The following is a 24,118-nucleotide window of genomic DNA, read 5'->3' on the forward strand; positions in this document are numbered from 1 at the left end:
AAATAGTATAGATTCCAAAATAAACAGGGAGATGAGGTCTCCTATCCGTAATGCAATAAATGTGTTTAACAAAATAAAGTAACAAAGTTATGTTTTCATGTATCGCTGTATCACAATTATTTTGGCCTCGATAATGTAGACATTTAATTTTCCTATCGTCCCGTGCTTGTCCTAAATGCTTTCTACTGAATGCTTTTTACTCGACTTTTATAATAGAATAAATACTTTTCATTATTTTCCCCCCATTATTTTTATGTGCGGTCGTCTGACGTGCCGCTGTGTGTTTTCAACTCTAGTCGGCTCTTCATTGTATGTGAATCCTTGTGGAAGAGAGCAGTTATGTATTTACTTTGACTTTATTCAGTGGTTATTGTTACTGCTTGGTCACCTCTTGTGAGGTGGAGCACATTTTGACTGTCTGTCTTCCAGTGTGCAGAAGGTACAGTTGCTGCTTCAGCAAGTGTCAGCACAGTCGATATCCACTTCTCATTGTTCTTGGCAAAGAATGTGATTCTGATTTTTACCCCGCTGTTGCTTCGAAAACAATAGTGGCCAATGTTTGTGTGTGTGTGTTTGTTTGGCAGCTTGTCAGAGTTCCTGGCCAAATCAGACGAGTATGTGTACAAACTGGCAGACAATCTTCTGGATGCAATGACGAACGGAGAGCATTCAAAAACCCGGAAGGAGACAGAGCCAGTAAGCACCTATTGAGACATCTTAATGGATCCAAGTTGACTGCCCTTACTCCTGAGTTAAACAGCACAGGAGAGAGATCTGAGAGTATCAGTTGACTGAGTGAGTCATTGTTTTTTCCTGTCCAGCAGGTGGTGGAGGCAACACATACAGGACAAGAGGACAAGAATGACATGGAGGTGAGAGTTTGTACCAATCTGGAGCTGATACTCAGATTAAAAAACAACCTGTCCCCGGTGATGAACAGATTCTGTCCGTTTGCTATGTAACGCAAAAACCGGAGCCGTTGACCATCATCAGTGCTGGTTGTGATGTTCGGAAGAGGAGCTCCCGCTGTGCCGTTGTTCGGCGTGCAACACGTGTTCTTGCACTGCACCTCATGTGTGGATACTTCATCTTGTCATTATAGATGGCCTCTGCAGATGGTTGCCGCGTCAACCAGCTGTGTCAACATAGCAGGGGCCTGCCTTTAGCTGTGATCCATCCACGCATGGAAAGAACATTTCCCCTCAAAACACAGCGGTGCCGCCCGCTCAATGCTCACTGTTGGAGAATTTGGAGAGGCCCCCGTGTTTTCTCTCAGTGCCCGCTGGCTGCGCGGCTGAATCGCTCCTCAGAGCAGCAGAGGAAACCAAAGTACAGGCCTCTCCATCAGGCACACAGCAACCCTCTGTCCTGGCTGTTTGCTGTTCTTGGCCGCTCTCCAGTTTACTCTCATCCCCTGCCCGGGTGTTGCAGCTTTTCATTAGGTTTGATTTTATTGGAGCGAAGAAGCAGCGTGACTAAAGAGGCTTCAAAAGCCCTGGATGTTCCCTAGATGCGTCAGCTGTCTAGTGTGGAATGCATTTTTTCTAATCTGACTAAACATGTTGTTTCCCCCCTCGTCTCGTGTAGGTGGCTGAACCTGAAGCTTCCAACTGCAAGAGGCTGGACTTCCTGCACTCTGCTGCAGGCCTGCGGATGGCTGAGGAGCTCTCTGGGGGTAAAACAGCTCACTGACTTAGTTTGTGGTACACATAGGGGTGCAACTAACAATACTTTTTATTAATCTATCAATTTAAAAAAAAATACATCAGGGTATCTGCAGGCCGGAAAGGCTTAACGCTGTGTTGTTCATAGTTGTGCGTTGTCAGGAGACTTTATACACCCGTTAACTACAATGGAGACTGGCCACCAGCTTAGTCGATTCATTGATTCACCATGTGGACTATAGTGTCTGTGAGAAAATGGTAAATGCACAAGGTGACAACTTCAGATTGATTGTTTTGTCCAACCAATAGTCCAATACCCAAAAACATTGAATTAACAATTATATAGATGGAAAGGAAAAGCTGGAACCAGGGAATGTTCATTGATTTTCTGTTGACTCATTATTTAGTCTCAGCTCTGGTTACATTGCATATTCAATTAACCACATTGTGATGTTTGCCTAAATATGAGTATAAACTTGCCACATAGATGCACACATAAAATAACCCTGTAGCTTCAGTTCAGAATCAGATAAGAAACTAAATAAGCCATTTGGATAAACAGCAAAACATTTCAAACAACTGAATAATTTTGATAATGAACTTGTACAACTGAAATAACCAGCCACTCTCATGGAGGATCACAGATCTGATCTGGCTAACCCAGAGAGGACATATATTTGTGAACCTGGTCAGCTCTGACTGCTTCTTGTATGTCTCAAAGGAGTATGTGAACAAAGAAATTCATAATTACACTCTAAATGCTGTTGGAATTGAGGTAATTCAACAGAAAAAAACAGCCCTCATCTGAAGCACTTAGATGAGCCATTTAACCATTCAGCATCCCATTATGTATCCTCTTACATCTTTCAAACAGCCCATCAAAGTTCTGTCCCCCTCTGCTCTCTGGTCCTCTCAGATATGAATGTAACAGTAAGCCTGAGGGGTCCACTCCAGGATTGAGAAAGAAAGGCTGTATTGTGTTCAATACGTGTAACGGAGGACAGGAAGGGTTACCACGAGGTAACTGGAGGAACCCAGAGGAAGCATTAACCGCATGTTGTCTTTCTGTCACAGAGGCCCTGCACTTCCAGCAGAAATTGGACGAGACTACAAAGCTCCTGTGTGACTTACAGGAAGCACAGAAGGAGCGTCTGAGCGCCAAGCAGCCACCTAACATGATTTGCTTGCTGGCCCCGACTGCGAAGGAGCTGGAGCTGGGTAAGAGCCTCTCAGTGCATGGCCCCCTTTGTTTCTCCACTCAAACCGTCGCCACCAGCTGTAGACCTCTAACAACACTCCATTTACCTCTTTACCAGCTATCCTACACAGATGTGCTTTGCTTTTAGACAAGAATTCACATTTGGACAGAGCTCTGATTCAAATCGCCAACATTAACTTAATTCCCAGGAATGTATTCTTTAATCCCAGGGCCACTAATGAAGTACATTTTGGTGTAGTGTGTGCTAAGAACTTAGGACTGAATATTTACACACATTGTGTCAGAATGACCAGTGCTGTCATATCTTTCCTTGGATTTTACATCCACTAAACTGGCTATTGCTGCTCAAGCTAACCACCACTCAGTCTGTACTGTAAGTATGAAGCTACCACCAGCACCTAGTTAGCGTAGCATGAAGGCTGGAAACAGCTATATCTATCGCTGTCCAAACAAAGGAAGTCCACCTCTGTAGCTCACCAACTAACATGATGTATCTCGTTCAATCAGTACCAAGAAAACAACTCTGAAAACAAGTTTCCTGTCATCACAGTGAGGTTGCTAGGCAACCAGCAGAGACTTCAGGAAGTTACTGCTCCCTTCCCCTGTAAAACCATAACTTCTTACAGTTTTCATACTTGGGTTGAATTAAATAGTGAATTACTTCAAAGAGGCTGGTAGATGGATTTTGTTACTTTTGGACAGAGCTGGGCTGAAGCTGTACTAACTAGCTACTAGCGGTATCAATCTTCTCATCAAACTGTTAGCAAGAAAGTGGATGAATGTATTTCCCAAAATGTCAAACTACTCTTTAAACATAAAGACATAAGGGTGGAATCAGTAGCAAACAGCTAACAGAACCATGACCGCCTCCAACCTCCTGCGATTGGCCCGGACCGTCTCTTCTTACAATGCAAATATCAAACTATGCAATTTTTTCTGTCTTGGTAATGTTTCCTTTTTGACTCTTCCTGTCTGCAGCTGAGAAGGTGACAGGGAACCTGGCGGAGCTGACGGGTCAAGTGGCTCCATGTGACGTCAGCAGCGTCCACGGCATCAGGAGAGCAATGGGCATCGCTGCACCTCCAGAACCACCTGAGCCCTTCATTGATCTCACTACAGGTAATACCTTACGAGACCCACTGAAAGGTGTGAAGTACTCTTTTTCACTTGAATATTTTGTATCTAAATATAAACGTGACATTTATTTGTCCGCCATTTGGGAAGTCTGAACTTAACCTTATAAATACAGAGTTTTAGCAAGAGCTTAGCACATCTAATATTATTTTTTCTCATTGTTTTCAGTGCAGGAGATGGCTGAACCAATGGAGACCTTGTCCGGTTGTCAGGATACGGCTCCAGTCGTCGCTGTATAATTAAATTCCACCCACACAGTTCAATAACTTAAGTTTTGTACGAAAGATGCTTTTTATGTGACATTTGTATGCATGTCGATTAATAAACCTCTTTTTTATACAAACCTTGGCTCATGTGATATGACAAACTGCAGACTTAAGAAAACATTTATTAAAATCTGTAACTGTACAGTATTCAATGTCACATTTAACATAAAGGCCAATACATCATTATTATTATTATGTAACCACAATTACAAACAAGATGATGGTCTCAAAATAAGGCCACAAGACAAATCAAGTTTTCAGAGATGCAGAGATGGCTAGAGGCAGATGGTTAGATCACAAAGACTCCGAGACACCAAGGAGAGCGTCACAGGTTTCCCTCATTGCAGCACATATGCAGGCAAGCAGCAACACTAACAGAGGACAAACATACAGCACATGGATTTGTCCACTTCCTCCTGAAATGTAGCAAATATGTTGCCATATATGTAATATTAAACAGTTGTTACAGCTGGAATCTACTCCCTAATCTTATTGGGCAATCAAATGGAGTTGAGGATACAGTAACTTAAGGGTTTGCAGCACGGCCAGAAAGGGAAACTTTTCGTTGCGTCCCAAAGACAGGAGCAGTAAAGTAGGTTTTCTATATCTTTACCTTCTGTACAGCCTGTTTCTGATATTGAAACAGCTCACATATGCCATGCTCATTACACAGTAACAGAGCAGTGTGCCCATCCCTCCTCACACAGGAAAACCAGACGGGTTTCAAATTATGATCCCAAAAGAATCCATTGTTTTGTTTTTAAAGGACCGCAGAGCTCTTCAAAAATGACAACTGTATTTGGCATTAGTACAATACACATTTTTTCTCTATCACAAACATCAAAGTTAAAGACAAAAAAAGTACAAAAGTGACTGAACACTGGACGTGTAATGTGTCTGTGAATAGAAAAAAACAGTGACTGTACGTACTGACCACCTGTCCACCAGGGCGCAAAGAGTAGAAAGTGTTGATTCATGGTGACATCCACCACACAGCGAGGCAGCACTTCCTGTAAGTCCTTAATATTCAGCAACATCACAGGGACACAGCTTTCATTACAGTCAGCTCTGTGTCAACGCTTGTGGCGTACGAGAGTCTATAAACTCTTGACTCGTGAGTCTGTGTCCAGTCCTGTTGGCTGTGGCGGCCTGGCCTCAGCTCAGCCCCATACCCTGCTGCTTGCTCATGTCGGTACACACAAAGAAGGTTTTCAGCTCCCCTTTGCCCTTCACGTTGATGAATCCTCGACACTCGCACGAGTAGCCCAGCTTGTGCAGCACAGCCGTAGTTTCCTCTGTGACCTGGAGGGACACACAGAATGCGCATCCGCAGCTAAGAAAACCAACCAAATACCATTTCTAACAGCAAGTTTACTGCTAAATTAATACAGTAGTTAAAAGCGAATAAAAAGTCAAACTTGGGCCAGAGTCAGAAATCCAGCCATGTTGAGATCTGCAGTAAAAAACTAGGGAGCATCAACGGTGACCATTTGATCTTTAAGAACACTTCTCACAGATGAAATATTGCTGTTGGCCTCTGTTCGGCTCATTGTACCTGGATCTTTCCGAGCTCCCCGGTGGTCTCCATTCTGCTGGCCACGTTAACTGTGTTGCCCCAGATGTCATACTGCGGTTTCCTCGCCCCGATCACTCCAGCTATCACTGGGCCATGATTAATCCCTGTGGAAAAACACACTATTTTATCATACCTTGGTGTAATTCTCATATGCAGAGTTTACAGAGACCGTAAGAGTGTGTAGAGATAAAACACAGGATGAATATAAGATTCAAGAAGAGAAATGAGTCTATAGATGTCAGGTTGCGCACAGGCTCAGTGGGTAGTTCTGCCAGAAAAGGTTTAAAGTTGGCCAGAATTAAAAAACAAAACAACAATTAAAAATATTTTCATTCATTAATATAATGCTGTTGGATTGATGTCATTTGTGTCAAGGACATTAACCAGCAAAGTGTTTTTTATGAGCGGGCCACAATTTTTCAAGTCAGTCGACAATTGGACAATCCTGTAGCACTGTACAGCGTGCAGACCTACATCAAATGCTTCCCTGAGGACCCAGACAGCAAAGACATTAAAAATTGACTGCATCTATCAAGAAGTGTGTTAAAACTGGCGGAAGCATAATCTCATTAAAATGGACAGGGATTCTTTGGATTTGCTTAACTTATGTCAGCAAACATTGTATAGATATTGTCTAACTGGCATTACTGAGATACTTCTCTGACTTTATGACTCGGCTCTATAGTGTGTTACACTATGTTTTAGCATTTACTTTTATCCTGTAATGGCCACGCGTGGCCACATCGGCCACTGTTCAATAAAGTAGACTGGCTTAAAGGCAGGGATGTTATTTGGATAAGGAGTGGAGAGCAGTTTAGCTTTATTCTGTTTAAAAGGTTCTACCTTAAATTTGAATGCAAACAATGAAGCAATTTAGGAAACTGTGTGCACCTAGAGAGACCAACATATCAACTGCTTGAGAGACTGGCTCCAGAGGAATCACAAATGTATGATGTCACCGTTTGAAGAAAAACACAGCCGACTGCTTTTTAATACACATGTATTTGAAAAATGGAAGTTAGTGGATTTTGTTTCAAAGTCACATGACACAGCCGCTGATAAGGGCAGCACTCTGTTAAAGAAAGTTTATACCACTCAGTGCAAAATGTCAGTGTTTATGCCTCATGTTCGTTTTTATCTCTCAAGAAATGTAAATGTTTTAAGCAGAACTTTTATCCAAGATGTCTGCTCACAATCAACTGTGTGGGAATAACTGTGTCAGGACTGCAGACACAACACACAGAGGTTTAGGTTTGTCAGACACTCGACTGGGTTCCGTCTCTTTTTAATGGCTTGATTATGACATTTACTTCATGTATTATTAGATGTGCTTCAGTTAGCCAGAGTCATTTACGAGTGGAAATTTAAAATAAGCCCATAGATCCTCAACGTTACGGGCAACCACAAAGAAGATGCTACAAATCACTCAACGCTTACAGTAACGCAGGTTTAACTTCTCCTACTTGTTCTGAGTGCAACACGACAACCTAATATTCGAGTGTCAGTGAAGGCGACTGCTCTCATGGCAACAACATTTTATAAATGCCAATCATGCACAGTGTAACCAAGGAAACCTGCTGGGTTATTGTGTCCACCCTAACAGAGCTGGATACAGTGCAATCAGCTGAGCACACTCACCCACACGCAGCCTGAAGCTATTGAAGGAATGTCTGTTGATGCCATCCAACTTGCCAATCAGAGCAATGGCAAACTCCACCATGATCCCTATCTGGGCCTGCTGCCTCTCTCTGTCCTGAAAAGAAAATATCATTCAACAAACTCATTATGTCTGCTTCAAGTTCTGTGGTTTATTTTTGAATGTGACCCAGGTCTGACCCTGGTCTGAAGCAGTAGCTACTCCACCTGATTGTTCTCCTGACCAGGCGTCCCACTAAGCCCTGCAGCGGCCATGTAAGTGCTGCCAATTGTCTTGATCTTCTCCACACCGCTGAACTTTGGCTTGGACAGCAGCTGATGGTTTAGAGAAAGAACAATAAGAGTGATGTGTGGTAATTTCATCATCCCTCCTTTCATCATTTTATTCATTTATTCTTGATTCTTAAGCTCGACTTTAGATAATAATGGCTGTACTGTTTCAGCGCAATGGCCAGGGTCCACATGGATAATGTTTGGGATTGGAATAAGTGTGAACCGCGCTACCGATAACAGGTTGGGGCTTTAGAGACACATCTGTCACGTATTACAGAGAAGTGCTTGGCAACGAATGGGGGGATGAGAAAGAAAGAGTGGTTTTTGTTGCCGTTCTTTCTCTTCCTGACCTCGTCAAAGTCTGCGATGATCTCGTTCAGGAGCCTCAGGCATTCCAGGCCCTCCTTGTTGATATCACACTCGGTGTAAAATTCTTTGAAATCTGGCACTGAGGCGAACATCACACACACACAGTCATAGGACTTGTAGTAGAGATCCTGTCGGGGGAAACAAACCCAAAAATACATAAAGCACAGTTATTGGTTTACCCAGGTGGAGACTTTGTTAGGCCTCCATTAACTACTACTAGTTGTGCTGATGATGGAAACCTGCTATATCAATCTATGAACATACATTTTTGCAGGATGTCATGTTGCACCATTACAAAAAAATCATTGTCAGTGAGTCAACAATTGGCACTCTGAATATGCAGTGTCATGTTTCACTAGAGGACAAGAGATTCCCTCGGCTTTGTCATTAAGTGCAAGCCATGATACTGCATATCTTGCCTCAACATTTTGATTCAACATACCCAGTGAAGCCTCACCTCATTCTTTTTATTCTCTCCAACAAACAGCGCAGCCACGTGGGCTGGCAGCACGTTCTCCAGCAGCAGGCGGTTCAGGTTCTCCCGGGTCTCGATCTCATCCTGCTCTGTGCGGTTCTTATACTTAAGCAGGAAGTCCTGGCGGAAGCAGGACTCGTTCTGACAGACACAAACACAGTGAGGTTAGAGCAAACAATGAAGGAAACCAGAACTTAAAACTATTTACATTGGTGTTTCCCTTGATTTCTTGCTGCCTCATTGACAGACAGACAGACAGACAAGAAGGTTGTCACTACCTGTTGTGAGATGATGAGCATAGTGACCAGGAACAGGGTGATATATATGCAGCTCATCACCTGGGGGTGTTTCACCAGCCCTATCCATTTCATGATGCATTCATCTTCTTTGCTGCAGAACAAACCACAACATTAATGGCTGGACTTCACTTCCATTTACAATTTTCATTCAAGATTACAAGACTTTCTACATTCGGTCGCACCTGCTGCAGTTACAGGTGCTACTGATGTTAGCGCAGAGGACGTTTCCATAGTCCACGAAGAGTTCCCTCTTGGTGCCGAGGATGATGATGTAGTATGCTGCCGAGGCCAGGGTGAGGAAGAGCACTTTGAGCTCAAAGCTCACCCTGAGGAATACTCCACATGCAATGAGCGACAGGATACAGCAGTACACAGAGTACTGGCGGAGAGAGAGGCGAGAGATGGAATTAAAACCAGTCAAATAACAGTAGCAACAAATCCAGTGACAATTTATTTTAACAACCCCTATTTAGCATTTATTAGCAGTACATAAACAATGAATAAAATGTTTTATAATGATCATTATGTAATTATGATTATATGTATGGATATTATTATGTAGTTGGAAACAGAGAAGAACATTCTTTATTTGACAATAACTATCACTCCTCTGTGGAGCATCTATAGGTGCTGTATAAAGAGAGAATATGTATTCATATTTAATATGAACATGACTGGTTTTTCACATTTATTGATTACATTCATTATATATACACACATATATATATATATATATATGTTTATTATATTTATGAGATGATTGCAACTATTAATTTATTTATTTTTTATATTTTTGGGGGGGCTTTTCCCTTAATTAGATAAGACAGCTGAAGATAGACAGGAAAGGGGCGAGAGAGAGGGGAGGAAACACAGCAAAGAGCCACAGGTCAGACTCAAACCCATGCTGCAGCAAGGACTCAACTTTTGTACATGGGGTGCCAGCTCTACCAGGTGAGCTACAGTGCACCCCAAGATGATTATATTTATTAAGAATGTATTTATAAAACTCCTCTTCTCTCCATGACAACTGACAAAACTCTATCATCCACTCACAGATGAAAGCTCCAGAGAAAAACAAGCAGGTGGACCCTGAGTTAAGAATTTTTTGTCAGACTTATTACTGTCTAATCAATCATTCTGTGTGTATGATCAATATCAGAGCCTTGGATCAAATCTGTGTTCAAATTCTTCCTAATTGGTCGTTCTGGTCGTAGGCCGCTGATATGATGGTGCCATACAAGACTTACGAGCCAAAAAATCATCATGGTCATTCAATAAATCATCATTAAATCACAGCATCTGTGACTTATATCATAAAGACAGACACATTTAGTGACAGATAAAACAGAGACCCAAATTATAATCTCGAATGTTTTCATTTTAATAAATGTCTGTTAAGTCACTATCTATTGCCATATGAGCAACCACAATGGTGATCGAGCCTATGGCCCACTGATAAAAGCCTTTGCATCTGCAGTATTGTGTGGCGCCGTTCCTGGGGAAAATGCCGCATCATGTTACTGATAATGCAAAACCAACTTTTCCTACTTCCGCAGAATTACATTAAAAGCATCTAACTGGTGAAACACCAGTTGAATTGAATTATACTATAAAGAAGTCACAGGAAATGGAGCATGCCACAGTGAGCTGTTAGATGAAGAGCAGATGGCGGGCTGCACACCTCCATCTTCTCAGCAAGGTAACAGCTCCTTTCACAGTGTCCTGCCATTCACTGACTCATACTGTGTGCAGCAAAAATCACAGGTCACAGTTGCTCAAAACATGATGGAAGAAGGACATTTATTGCCGGACTTCTTTACTGAAAGGACAATAGTTTGTTTGGCAGCACAGAACAAACCTGTATTAGTACTCAACCACACTTGCTGTTACCACCAGTAACCACAGGTGTTGGCAAATCAACCCAGACTGAAATCTTGATTATGACTTTAAGTACGAAGAAGGATCATCTATGGTCCTGATTTCTAGACAAATTCAAGTACGCCTCAAAATTCAATAGGACTGATTTAGCATAGACTAGGAAAATACCCAGAGTGGTGGCCTGCTGTTATATGCCATAAAGATTAAAGTGCAACACTGTTCAAAACAATTGTATTGTGATTTTAAATGTCATATTGTGGACTGGCAGTTACCTCTTTTAGCCTGAGTCACCCAATAATCTACATTCATCTAGCAGGGCCCAAATCTAATTTATCAAACATTTTGATGAGGTGTCTGATGGTCCATGCATTTTTTACCCTTTGGTATTTTTGCCTTAAAAAAGCCCCCCTCCTGACATTATGTCTTCTCTGACACTCCATTAAGCACATGCCAGAACTATTTGCAAATACTATTTAATCCAATCTGATATGAAAAAACATTAAATATTACCATTTCATTATTACAGTCAGTCTACAGTTAACAAATCCATCACTCACAGGCAGGTAGAAGAGATCTTCCACTGATCCCTGCTCACGGGAATCATTTGTATGAGGCAGGTCAGCAATTTTACCGGGATAGTCTGTCACATGTGTCGGGACGAAGCACTGCAGGGGGATAAAAAAGATCTGATGGACAAGCAACCACTGGACAGCGTGCTTTGAATTCTGGCATGACAGCTATGAAGTATAGACTATAAATAGAAGAGTATATATATATATATATATATATATAGCACTCAGCATGTGAGCACAGTCTTACCAGGTTGAAAACTGCCATTACAATGATGACTGTAGTAGTAATGGTGGCCAGAGGAAGGCGCACACACGGGCGCTTTACCACCGCCTCTGACACAGCTGGCAGCCACTGGCACCTCGACAGCTTCTCTGGAAACAGGCGCTGCAGGCGAAAAAGAGAAGTGAGGAGGAACACGGAATCAAACAGGTATGACGAGCACAGTCATCCATCTCCAGACATCATGTGTGAGTGACTCAGCGCTGGCTATTTCCAGTCAGGGAATCGGTCTGAGAGGAGGAGGAAACACTGCCCGTCAAGGGCCGATTGTCAGGTGTCATCCAACAAGTCACTAGGTTAGCTATAGAAAGCTACAGCACAGTGAATGAAAGGGATACCTTGCATTGCATTTTCCATTCTCACGCTGGCTAATTCTGCCACAGTGAAACACATATGCACACATACCCCTTTAACCCCTGTCTTTATTTAGTCAAGCACTTAACTATTGTAATATGTTTGTGTTACTGTGTTTTTTACCAATGAACCTCTTATAGTTGTGGTCTTACTACTGAAGCAACTACTGAACTACTTTGTTGTCTCACATGACTTGCCTAAAGCTCTGGATTATGTGAAGAATGCAAGGACATTACGCAACATTAAAACAATAATTTTACATGATTAAACATGACAAAGACATCAAGACTTCAGTGTTTCTCTTCCAATGTAAATAAAGACAAAAATGCTTGTGCAGCTCCACACCGCCTGACCCAGAATGTATGTATGTATTTGTTTTTAGATTTAAAGTTAATTCCTTTACCTTGGGAACAGCAGTTGCCACAACAATCTCGCCACCAGCTTAGCAGCACACAATCTCACAACTATTTTGTTTTTAATTTAAAAATTCTCATCTGTGTGTTGCTTGTTGCGTAATATAGCCCAGATAATGGTGAGTAAGCTTATGGAAGACTACTGACAGATGGTGAGTAAAATTACATTTTTCCTAAAGGCTGGCTGTATTTTATGGTTTTTGTCTTGTGTGGCCTTCACATAACATAAATATAACAATAATCTATAAATAATCTCACATTCACTGAATAACCCTTCAGAGCATATGCATGTAATCTGGGTTGGGGCCAAGCCAGCATTATACAATGTGGAACCTTAACACGTGTTGCTGGAAGAATGACAACCGCTTTACACTGACCTGCATCCAGTGTGAGATGAGAGGTTGCTCCAAGAGCTGCTGTGAGGCTTATTTGTTTCCACACCTAAATGCTAACTGGGACAAACTGAAAAGCCTGACAAGAGCAAGTACCTGAACTTTGATCACCTGAAGAGCCTAATGTTAAATGTCAACAAGAAGATGTAACACACTGACCTGTAAGTGACCTGCGAAACAGATGGCCAGGGTCAGCAGCAGCACACAGACCAATACTCCAAATGACATCCCCAACATCTGTCGACTGAGGGAGATAAAAAGCAGAGTATGTAAAAAAAAAAAAAAAAGTCTCTATCCTCTCCTTTTTCTATCAATACAAACAACATCCTCATAGTGCATGTCTTCTTCCCTACTGCATTTTGATAACGGAGGAAAATCTGGTCATACTCACTCCTTTGTCACGAGCATCTGAACCAAAAAGATGCAGAGGAAGATGAAGGTGGCACAGCCAACATAGTGTTTGAACATCGGCAAATCCAGGGATCGGTACTTGGAAGAGGAAAAACACAACACACCTGAAGCTCTTGTCTAGCCCCTGAATGCTTAAATGGAAATGTAGGACGGTGTGGAATTATAGATGCTTTCAATTATCCATTTGTAGTTTTGTCTCTGACTAACCTGTTTTTCCAAATCTTTCTTTGGAAACCACAGAGCTAAACTGCTACTCTCTTCAGTCTTAGACCACTGCCTGAGAGAGAGGAAGAAAGGAAGGGAGGTAGGAAAGAGGAGATAAAAAATTAATAGATAACTGCTCTGACTTTTACGCTTCAATGTCACACGTTTGATATCTGTACTGTGACTGTTTGTAAGATAAACATTTTACAAAGAGAGAGTAATTAGAGGATTATGATTATGACAAATTATGATTATGACAGCACCATCTTGATATCAATATCACCAGTCAGTCAAGTTTATCCTGAAGGGGACATGAATGTTTGTACGAAATTCATTTGCAATCCAGATATTTTAGTCTAAAGTGGTGGACTGACCTACCAAACAACCGATAAACCAACACTACCATCCCCAGAGCCATACTGTTAGCAAGATTTGTTCAAACTTTACATGATATCATTCATTTAAACTTGAGAGCTTTGAGACACAATATGAGAATTTTGTCACTTTGATGTTTTTCAGAATTTAGTCTTGCCAGTTATGTCACAGCAGGTGTTTTGCAACCTGCTGTTTAAAAGTGTTGCTGTTTTTTCTGCCCCATCTGATTCGGTGCAAATTTAACCTTTAGTCACACTTTCATGCAATTTGGGTTACATTATTTTAAGAATTATACAACATGGGTAAAAATGGACGTACTTGCTGCTGAGCTCATCTATGGTAGTAGTCATCTCATTGTGTAGCTCCTCATCAAACTTACTCTTCTGGGATTTGTTCCTGCACCGGAAAGCACAGAGACAATTAAGAAGAGGCAGATGGACGGACCCAAAACACAAGTGGACTGGAACAGATGCTGGAAAACCAGATCAGATCATGCAGGTTACTCAGGTCCAGTTCAGCTGTGCTCGGAGGCAACGTGGTTAATGCCATTCTGATTAGTGAGAAAAGAGAAATATGGTTTGTTACGTAGAGAGTGTGTGCCGAATGCTGTGTGTTAGATGATCTCTGTGGGATTCAGCGGGAGTGTTTCTGCCGTGCTTCTGCATGGAAATCCCCTACTCTATCAGGAAGGAAACACTCACACAGATGCACAGACCCAGATACACACAAGCCCCAGTCAATGATCAGTGTTAATAGGAGCATGTCAGTCCACTAACAAAGATTATTGGGTTTCTATCGGCTTTTGTGATCATATGTTGTCCTGTTACGGAGAGGCAGCAGTGAGAGACAGTGAGAAAAGAACAGTTTTACACCACTGCTCAGGTTAGTGTTGGGACAGCAAGACTCTCCACTAAGGCAATAGTTCTCACCCTGTGGGACAGGACATCTCATAGACATTTGGGGTGTGGGACTTACAGAATGATTCATTCATGTTAATTATTAATAATTATATTAATGATCTTTGTTATATAAGAAATTTACAGTGTATATGTATTATCTTAAATTAGTCATTTTAGCCTTTACCCTACTCCCACAAAATGTAATCAATTCAACAAATATTAAAATAATTGCTTTTGGGAAACTGCATGAAGCATAGTGATTGCTGGGTACTAATCTGCAATTTAAAACAATGATAGAAATTCAAACACCTTATTTACAAAATGTGAAAGCTCATTTACACTTAAAACAAGTGGCTATGAGCAAGCAGCATTTGTTTTTGCTCTTTGGGGTCACAAAAGGTTGAGAACTACTGCACTACGGGAATGAGGACCTTGCAGGCCATGAAGGCCCCACTCACTTATAGCTGCTGAACGGAGGGGTAGGCAAGGAGAATGGTTCTTCTAGAGACTCATCAAAGCTGTCAGGGCCCAACAATAAGACACAAACACAAATTCATCACAACAGGCAGAAGCGGTGGGCAGCCAAAAACACAAAGACACACTGACAACTGTTAACCAACTATTAACCACAGAAATAATACACTCTGCTACATAATGTCATCAAGCTTGAGTGGGTGAACCTCATTTCACTGTCACTTCAGTCTCAGACATGTTTACCAGCTGCTGCCTCAGCTACAGTGGACTGTGCATACATGAATGAAATTAACAATTACCGAGATAACACAAACCTCCATTCTCACGGGGTGGAATGCTTGTGCTTTTAGGCGCACACTTATCTCTTCTAATCACATTACTCCAGCCCACACTGTTTGTGTAGGTGAGTCCTGCCCACTAATCAGCAGCTACACTTTAAATATTTGTCTTTACGCTTACTGCCTGTGCCAGACAGGAAAAGAGAATTAACCATTATAAGCAACAACCATAATCAATTTGTCTGTGCATTATTTGAGGCTAATGGAAGGGCTCGTCATAGAGCTCAGCACTCCCACCACTCTGCAGGAAATGACTGCTAGTGCAGCACAGCTGTACTAAGCAGACCCTCAGTGACGACATTTTGTTGGCAAATGTTTCGTTTGTAGGTTGAGACTAACTCCTAAGTCTCCTTTTGCTTTGGGAACATGTATTGACTTTCACTGACTCATTAAAATAGCAGCACCATTAATAAAATTATATCTCTAAACATCGAAACATTTCTTAAAAAATAAAAGTCTGTTAAAAAGTCATGCACTGATCAATGATAGTCTGTCGGCACCAAGTTTTAGCCATGTAAATTATGCTTGACGGAGGCAGCACACCTTAAATCTCATAAATATGAATGTGTGCCAACTAACCACCACTAAGACTTTAAGGTTAAACAGTAATTTTCTCATTTCCCCTCTCTGCTACGTGGCATTTACACACAGCTGCTCAGAGATGGTTTGTTACATACACCTCCACATCATCTGTAAGAGTAAGACACTAAGCATCCTGCCTGTTCACTGTAAATCACTTTATATAAGTCAACTGGTATTAAACATTTAAAATGCGGATCACGCATCCACAAGCAAAGACTAAGACGATGCAACTCAAAGGAAAATCTCACGTAATCTAACATGACCCCAGTTATCACCACAATGCTTGCTCAGTAATGACATCCTTCCATCAAAATGTCTTTCCTATGAAAAGAAATCTTCTTGTACATTATGATAATCTCTTTGCATAAAGTTGAAGGGAAACACTGTTCCCTCACAGCCATCAGGATGCTATTGAGCAACAGCGTTGTTACATGGGCCGACATCCAGGGTGAATGTGTGTGAGCACGCACTATCACAGCTGAACATACCTTAAAAATAATTATAGTCACAAAATGGGTGCTTAACATGGGTATTCATTTTGTAGTTACTGTAGCAGCTCTGAGTTGTTCTCACCTGTCAGGGATCTTGGAGCTGGGGGCTGTTCGTAGAGGGATGTCCTGGAAAAGACAGGGAAAGCATTCACCCAGTAAAAATGCATGATAATGAGAGTGGTGAAGGCCAAAACCTAGGAAACTCAATTTATCCAACTTTTGAGAAATAACTCCCCTAACAAGAAAATTACTTCCTTAAGTCATTGTGTGCCTTCTTCTTGTCATAGATACCTCTCAAACACTATTACAATTATTCATCAGAGCATAAGCTTTTTCCATTGTGGGTGGAAGCACAGTAAAAAGATAGTTTGTCATATATTATTTCCTGAATAATTAACACTGTGGGACCATGCCCTGTATCTGTACACTATGCTTCAACATGGGGTTCCAGCAGAAGTTGGTGGAACAACTTAAAAAAAAAAAAACAACCAACATGCTTACCTTGCGTTGCTTGCCATTGACAATGGTGTCCGTGGTAAAGCCCTCTCGCTTCTGAAGGTGGGCAAAGGGTTTGACGGCCCCCCAAGATTCCAGGTAACGGGTCATACGCACAGACGCTCGCATCTTCAGACCATCGTTCACCCGAGGTTTAGGCGCACTCCGGCTGTTCAATGATGACTTAAGACATATGCATAATTAATATTACATTTACGCTACACTGTGGGCAGTGAGTTAAAGCTCTAAGGCACAAAAATTAAGAAAAAGTACTGATAGAAGTCATTAGGGAACACTCAGGGATAGCATTCTTTCTCTAAGGCTGGCCTCTAGAAAATTATTTTTTTGTTTATTTATTTTGTTTTGGAGAATATCAGACAGAATGCTATCCAATTTTGCAGGATTGCTCGGAGGTCATAGGTGGATGGGTTACACAATGCATGTAAGACTTTTATGTACAAATCTGTTGAAGAGTAGGGGGGATTTGTAGGCAGAGTGATAATGAAAGCAGAAAATGTTTTGCCAAAAAATCTAAATGGCAGAAAATCTATTTATGCAGTGATGGCTGTGGCTTATACTGACAGAAATCCAGCGGAAAAGAAACTTGCTTCTATGCCTCATGATCCACCTTAGGAGAACCCAGTAGCAACCACGATGGTGGGAAAAACATAAAAAATGTACACTATGGTATTGTTTTAAAAATAGGACTGCAACACTAAAAAGACCCTGTATTGTCTGTATTTAAAACATGTCATCACTGGTTTAAAATGATTTACATGATTTTCTCTTAATATGCTTCATCATACCAGCAATTATTTGTAAGAGGACTTTTTTTCAAATACTATGTTTTTCTCATTCTCTCCCTAACAATGTGCATTTTCAAGAGACAGAGAACTCACCCGAGGATCAATGACTAAGTAGGTTCGGACGTTAAGCTCTTTTAGGTAGGGGTCCCTGAGGTGGCCCTCGCCTTCTTCCACTTCATAAGCCTTGTTCAGGTGCTTCAGTGTCGCCTCTGTGATGTGGACACGTCTAACAGAGACGAAAAGAGTAGGACAAGCACTGAAATACTTTGTATGGCATATTTAAGACGTATTTTTTTTACTTGATGGAGATATTTAGTCAATGAATTGAATGATTTGTTAATTTACGGCAAAGAACCAAGATTATAACTTAATGTTAGCAAATCCTTAACTCCAATTAAAATTTTATTTTCACCAAAGTGATTGAAAGCCTTTGTCAGGGAGTGGATGTCAGACTGTGTAATAAATTATTAACATTATAAATCTTGCAGTATCCCAATTAATCTCCTTAGCTGATGTTGATGGCTGGCAATAGATTTTTAATGCTAAAATGATCACATAACATTTATAGAGTGCTGCAGGGATGACGTATTTTTGTGGGCCGAGCGGGAAGTTAGCATCACGCTGGTTCTTTCGACAAAAAGGCCACAGGGATTTTTCCACTGGATATTGGATTATTGCAGAAAATAAGCTCTGTGGCCAACAAAATGTATGACACTTGCACGTTTTATTCATCAAGATAATCTTCACTAATGAGAACCACTTTCATGATTTCTGAAGCATAAATGCAATTGCCGGAAGTAAAGTGCTAACATTAAGCTATAAACAAACTACACCATGGTCGCATGACTTCACGTCACTACCACCAAGCTTTAAGTGTTCAGCATGATGGCATTTAACATAAACGACAACCTCTGTAGTCTCATTTAGCCACTTGTTAGCAAAAACCTTTCTTAAGACACGAAAAAACCTTGACTGATGTATTTCATGCCGTAGAACAAAATGAGAAATTTGATGTTTCCTGGCAACAGGAAGGTTGCATGAACCTCAGGAAACCTCAGCTTGTGTAAAGGCAATGTGACAATATTATACATAAATGTGAATAAATGGGACTAAAGTACAAGAGATACAGAGGTAGTATCACTTACCCTGGAAGGCCTCCTGACTCCATGTGATTGGCCAGGGTGACATCATGTGACCAAACATCAAACTGCCACTTGCGAAGGCCAATCACACCGCAGAGCACGTTGCCCGAGTGCACGCCCACTCTCATATTGATATCCACTCCTGTGGCCTCCCGTACCTGTCTGGAGGAGTTTCACAGCAATACTGGTTGTTTCGATATGCAAAACACCGTCATTCAAGACACACTGGCAGTCTGAGGACAACATTACGATACAGTCCTCTGTCCCTTCACATGGGTCAATGTGAAATGTCGAAACAAATACATTTTTGACTTTACTGAGTAAAGGGTCTGTTCAGTGGCAGCCCATCCGCTAGAGTTAACACTCGCTCAGACTTCACTACTGTTGTAATTCATTCTTTAAAATGACATGCCATTTTCAACAGTTCTAGGCCTCACTGTACAATATTTTTTAAGTAACACAAGCTGTGATTCCCTAAACTGGAGAAATGAACTGAGAATGACTCACGCTGCAGTCCACCATTACAGATACACCACACTATCCTCTGAGAGGTTCCACAAATAACTTTTAACACATTTTATTTACATAATTCATCTCAAAACTAAGTGTGCTTATGACATCTCTTTTAAGAGTTAAATGGAGAGACAGTGCTTTTCTGCATTAGAGTTGAGTGTGAAGGTTGGCACAAACTCACTTGATGGCTTCACACATGTCCAGGCCCATTTTGACGCAGTTCTTGGCATGTTTAGGCAGTGAGACCGGCAGCCCTGACACACAGTAGTAGCAGTCCCCAAGGATCTTGATTCTCATGCATTCATTCTCCTATAAGGAATGGGAAAGACAAGAGGAGAAACCAAAAAACATACATGTTTTTGCAACCATAATGCATAAAAAGTGGGTAAGCAGATAGACAGGATATGAGTGTACACACGCCAACACATGAGAGCTGCTCAATACAGCCGCAGTCTTGTACTACTGAGGTTTAAGTGCTTTGGTTGTGGCTTGATAAGAAGAGAGTGTTTCATTGTTCAACTGCCCAACCCAGATTTTCCCAGCTAGGTTGAGGTTTAGCGGAAATCTTTCTGTCACAACTTAGTCTAATCTTTGCGTTATTACTGCTACAATGTCTTAAAGTGGCAAACTGTCAACTGCAAGTCAAGATTGGATGTCAGTGTTGTTTGTAAATAATGACATGAAGAAATTCTAAATGATTACTCACCTTGGCAATTTGGTCAAACTTGCCAAACAATTCATTGAGCATGATGACCAGCTCTTTGGGAGAACAGTCACTGGCCAATCGGGTGAAGCCAACAATGTCAGCATACAGAATACTGAAAAAAAGAAATAATACACACAAACACGTTTACATAAACAGAAATAATGTATTTTTTTAAATCTCTACACAAAAATAAAAACTACAACCTGAATGATTTGCTCCAATTTTAATTGTAGAAACTAGCAAAACCACAGTAAAAGTAGCTCCATTCAAAGGCAGCGGGCTAAGCTCTCCTCAAAAAGAGACCTCACACAGACCAGAAAGGTGCTTTCAAATTTGAGTTACTGTATGACGTTTTACTTGGATAACTGGTGAGCAATGGTAATATATTCATATCACTTCTATCTGTAATGCCTTGTGATTTAAATGTCCAGACTGCTAACAAAAAACAAATATTGAGAGATCATCCCTGGCTTCCATCATTCCATGCAGTGGCTTTTTCAATCAGTCAGTCACCTTGAAAAACTGATGGGGGCCACCTGAATGCACTGTTAGCAATCAACCAGTGTGGAGTGTATTGGAGCATAGTAGGGGCCATGAATCTTACATCATTTGTGTCCTCCAAATGTGGGCCTGACTTTCTCTGCACAGCCTTGTCAGACCATTATGACCCATTATGACCATTATGGGTACCCGCCATAATGGGTACTGAATTGGGACGTAGGATTTCAGGCAAAAAGCTCCTGACCTACCTCCCATGAACCTCTAGTAGACCTGATCGGTGACAGTTTAAAAGTCCTGTCTGGTTCAATGCTGAATCATAGCCTTGGCATAATTGAAGCTGCCGGTCAGCGGACCACAGAGGGACACTGATATCTCCTGTGACCTCTGAAAGACCCCGACACCACAAGGAAAAACAGCTGGAAGTTTGGCAAAAGTCCAGCCCACACAGAGCACCTGACCTCCCTCCCTGCTTTAGCATGGCTGGTCACAGTGGGAACTAAAACTCAACTTGCAATGTAAGCCTCAGTGTACACCATGCTCATCTCAGTGAGCTCCAGGAAAAATAATGATCAATTCTGCGCACGTAAATTACATGGGGTGTGTTTAACTTGACTTTTATATTCCCATTAATGGTAACTCTGCTACATGTCACATTTGTCTGCAAACGATCAACTAAATCCAAGCATAACAAAAAATTTACATCATTTCAAACTATGTACATAAATATTCAATACTCCACGCCCAAACCACCACAAATATCCATTTATCTGTGTGTGTGATACAATTATCCACAGAGCACTACATGTAGGCTGTTGCATGGATTTAACTTGGAATGCACAGGGCTGACTACTATTACTGGCTGGTTGCAGCTTGGCCTAAGTACAACGGCCAGTCTGCTGACCAGCAGAGGGACACAGACACTGCACCTGACTTGATCCTGTTCCACTGAAAACGTCCAGGTGGCTTCATGAGACAGACGCAGCTAATGACTGGTCTGACTGGGGTAATTATAGGCATAGGTCAGGGGTGCAGCCTATCATTAAACACCTTCTTATTGTGCCCTAAATGAACATAACTGATTTCTTCACAATGTCTCTTGATTAGCAGACCAAAAGTTTAGTGATTTTAGTGTTAGTGAAGATTACCTTCATAAACACCAGAGTGGATATTAACAACACAACCATTTTCTGTGTGTTTTTGCTATCTGTGTTGCCATTACAATTACAAAAACATTTTATGCCAGCATTACATTTTTCATTAAACCGATTGGAAGTGAAGTTGCTCTTTAAAACCAAAGTGCCAATGCTGAAAAAAACATTTGCATTAAAAAAACGATGCTACGATCCTTCTTAAGGGAAACTACAATGCAGTTCTCTCAGTGAGGTAAGGCAGACATTGAATCTTGCCTACATTTATCTGAAAAAATGAGCTTGTGAGCCATCTGCCAAAGTTCAGTTTAAGCTGACCCAATGTCTGTCAGCACTTGCTAAATTAATGAAACCCTCGTAAAACAAAGAGCTGTAACTGGGTCACTGCTCTAAAAACAAACAGACATACTAATCTCCATCATTACGAGAAGCAGTCATGGAAATCTGCTTTTTGCGTGTACTTTTTTCTGTTTGTGAATAGAAAAAGCGCAAATATAAGTTTCCCTGGGACCAACTGATTGAGAATACAGACAAAGTAGACTGACTGTCAAGTCAAATCAGTCTGATTAAAGAGACATTTTTAGTTTTCAAATAAAAAAATATAGCAAGCTTAAAAAATATATATAGTTCAGTGAGCTAGACTAATTTTTTACTTTTCAGATTAGAATAGAAAGAACATTTCCACAATTTGGTCCTACTGGTTTTAAATCATAAGTGATTTATTTTACGTTTTCACAAATGTAGTCTTTAATTCAGGTTCGACACTATCTCTGGTTACCAGCTATAAGCAGTGAAGGATCAGGCCACAGACCCTCGTTACATTTATAATCTCACACAGGACAGTCAATATACTTCCACTGACACTTCAACTGATCAAAAATCATAAGTATGTAGAAGCACATCTGAATGCCCTCAAAAGGCCTTGATGGAGGATCAATAAGACAGGCTTTTTACCGTCCCTTTAAATGCACAGTTTGACATTTCAAACAAGGGCTAGTTAATGAAAATCTATGACTTTCTATGTATTTTAAGATGGTTTTTGGTTGTACCTGACATTCTCGTGCCTCTTGACATAAAGACTGTGGAAGTTGTTATCTTTGACAAGTCGCTGTTGTTCTTCTTTGTCTTTACAGTCTTGCAAGCGCTCCATGATGGCCAGCTTCATCTTCATGGAGATGTAGACTGGCAGCACAGACTGCAGTAGATTCTCCTGCAAACACACACACACACACACACTTATTAGTTACATAACTGCAATTTAGGTGAGCCAGGAACATAGGCTTATTTGACTCTCAATATACAGTGATGAGTGGTAATACCCTGAAATGAAAAAAGGCAGACTTGTAAACAGCCAGACCACACACACAGACACACATATACACACATATATAAGCATGATCACAGGCACACAACCTGAGACTCCCAGACCCACCTCATCAACATCTCACTCTTTAATATCCAGCTATGAACTTATGTCTCAAGAAGCATCTATCAAGGTAGAATAATATTCCAGACTCTGTCAGCAGTAATAGCCAGAGGCCTGAGAAGTGTTCAAAGTTCAATGGCTTGATTAAGACAGGAATCTGAAGAGGCAACTTCTCAAGAAATGATTAATCCCTTAATACCACCAGAGCGACGTCAGATTAGATCATCTGACCACACTGGCTGAACAGAGCCTTATTAAACTTATCTACAAAATGCTTTTTACATAATACAGTCACAACAAGTGCTTTAGAATGCAGGAGTGGATGTAAATCGAGATGAATGCACAGAACAAATATGACAGATTTTAAGGTAATGAGACCGAAGCTAAGTGTGTGCACGTCGAGTGTGTGTGTGTGTGTGTGCACCAATGAGTGTGTCTGCATGAAAGAAAGAGAGGGAGGGTTGTGTGTTTTTCTGTGGGTATGAATAAATTAGAAAATATTGCTGATTTATTCACCTCCTTTAACCTCCACAATCTGTAGTGTTGCAAAATGAATGAAAAATTGATTACATTGTTTTTTTCTGCCAAAAGTTGATATTTTGTTTTACTGTAAACTATGCTTGGAAATGAAATATAAATGTCACATTTAAACGGATATTCAAGTGTACAACCCTGTGAGTCTTTTAAATGTATTTCAGCAAATTCAAAGCATGGGGACTCGTGTGTAACAAACACTTTAAATGTCCTTGAATCTTCCCTATATAGCTTTATGCTTGACCTTAACTCA

At 41.0% G+C, this 24,118-nt stretch overlaps 2 protein-coding genes across 5 annotated transcripts in view; one reads left to right on the forward strand and one right to left on the reverse strand.

Annotated features, from left to right (window-relative positions):
* The window catches only part of brd7 (bromodomain containing 7), a 9,715-nt gene extending 5,355 nt beyond the window's left edge, over positions 1 to 4,360 (forward strand). Inside the window, exons 12-17 of one of the 2 annotated variants that reach the window (XM_035682142.1) lie at positions 585 to 696; positions 822 to 872; positions 1,588 to 1,675; positions 2,739 to 2,882; positions 3,862 to 4,002; positions 4,186 to 4,360. In XM_035682142.1, coding sequence (XP_035538035.1) covers positions 585 to 696; positions 822 to 872; positions 1,588 to 1,675; positions 2,739 to 2,882; positions 3,862 to 4,002; positions 4,186 to 4,256 — 607 coding nt within the window. In that variant the 3' untranslated portion in view covers positions 4,257 to 4,360. The remainder of the gene's footprint in view (positions 1 to 584; positions 697 to 821; positions 873 to 1,587; positions 1,676 to 2,738; positions 2,883 to 3,861; positions 4,003 to 4,185) is intronic. The other variant, XM_035682143.1, reaches the window with a different exon arrangement.
* A 29-nt stretch (positions 4,361 to 4,389) lies between these two features.
* Positions 4,390 to 24,118, reverse strand: part of adcy7 (adenylate cyclase 7) — a 52,040-nt gene continuing 32,311 nt past the window's right edge. Inside the window, exons 5-26 of one of the 3 annotated variants that reach the window (XM_035682137.1) lie at positions 22,955 to 23,115; positions 20,257 to 20,368; positions 19,732 to 19,859; positions 19,041 to 19,199; positions 17,989 to 18,121; positions 17,096 to 17,272; positions 16,677 to 16,720; positions 15,168 to 15,227; positions 14,129 to 14,206; positions 13,439 to 13,508; positions 13,212 to 13,309; positions 12,980 to 13,064; positions 11,629 to 11,766; positions 11,367 to 11,474; positions 9,114 to 9,310; positions 8,911 to 9,022; positions 8,615 to 8,773; positions 8,139 to 8,285; positions 7,723 to 7,830; positions 7,498 to 7,612; positions 5,839 to 5,963; positions 4,390 to 5,585 (exon numbers count right to left, since the gene is read on the reverse strand). In XM_035682137.1, the coding sequence (XP_035538030.1) occupies positions 5,439 to 5,585; positions 5,839 to 5,963; positions 7,498 to 7,612; positions 7,723 to 7,830; positions 8,139 to 8,285; positions 8,615 to 8,773; positions 8,911 to 9,022; positions 9,114 to 9,310; positions 11,367 to 11,474; positions 11,629 to 11,766; positions 12,980 to 13,064; positions 13,212 to 13,309; positions 13,439 to 13,508; positions 14,129 to 14,206; positions 15,168 to 15,227; positions 16,677 to 16,720; positions 17,096 to 17,272; positions 17,989 to 18,121; positions 19,041 to 19,199; positions 19,732 to 19,859; positions 20,257 to 20,368; positions 22,955 to 23,115 (2,661 nt within the window). In that variant the 3' untranslated portion in view covers positions 4,390 to 5,438. The remainder of the gene's footprint in view (positions 5,586 to 5,838; positions 5,964 to 7,497; positions 7,613 to 7,722; positions 7,831 to 8,138; positions 8,286 to 8,614; positions 8,774 to 8,910; positions 9,023 to 9,113; positions 9,311 to 11,366; positions 11,475 to 11,628; positions 11,767 to 12,979; positions 13,065 to 13,211; positions 13,310 to 13,438; positions 13,509 to 14,128; positions 14,207 to 15,167; positions 15,228 to 16,676; positions 16,721 to 17,095; positions 17,273 to 17,988; positions 18,122 to 19,040; positions 19,200 to 19,731; positions 19,860 to 20,256; positions 20,369 to 22,954; positions 23,116 to 24,118) is intronic. The other 2 variants (XM_035682139.1, XM_035682140.1) reach the window with 2 other exon arrangements.

The sequence above is a fragment of the Morone saxatilis genome, unplaced genomic scaffold (genome assembly GCF_004916995.1).
Source record: "Morone saxatilis isolate NCDOM2014 unplaced genomic scaffold, NCSU_SB_2.0 Contig11, whole genome shotgun sequence".
NCBI lineage: Eukaryota > Metazoa > Chordata > Actinopteri > Moronidae > Morone > Morone saxatilis.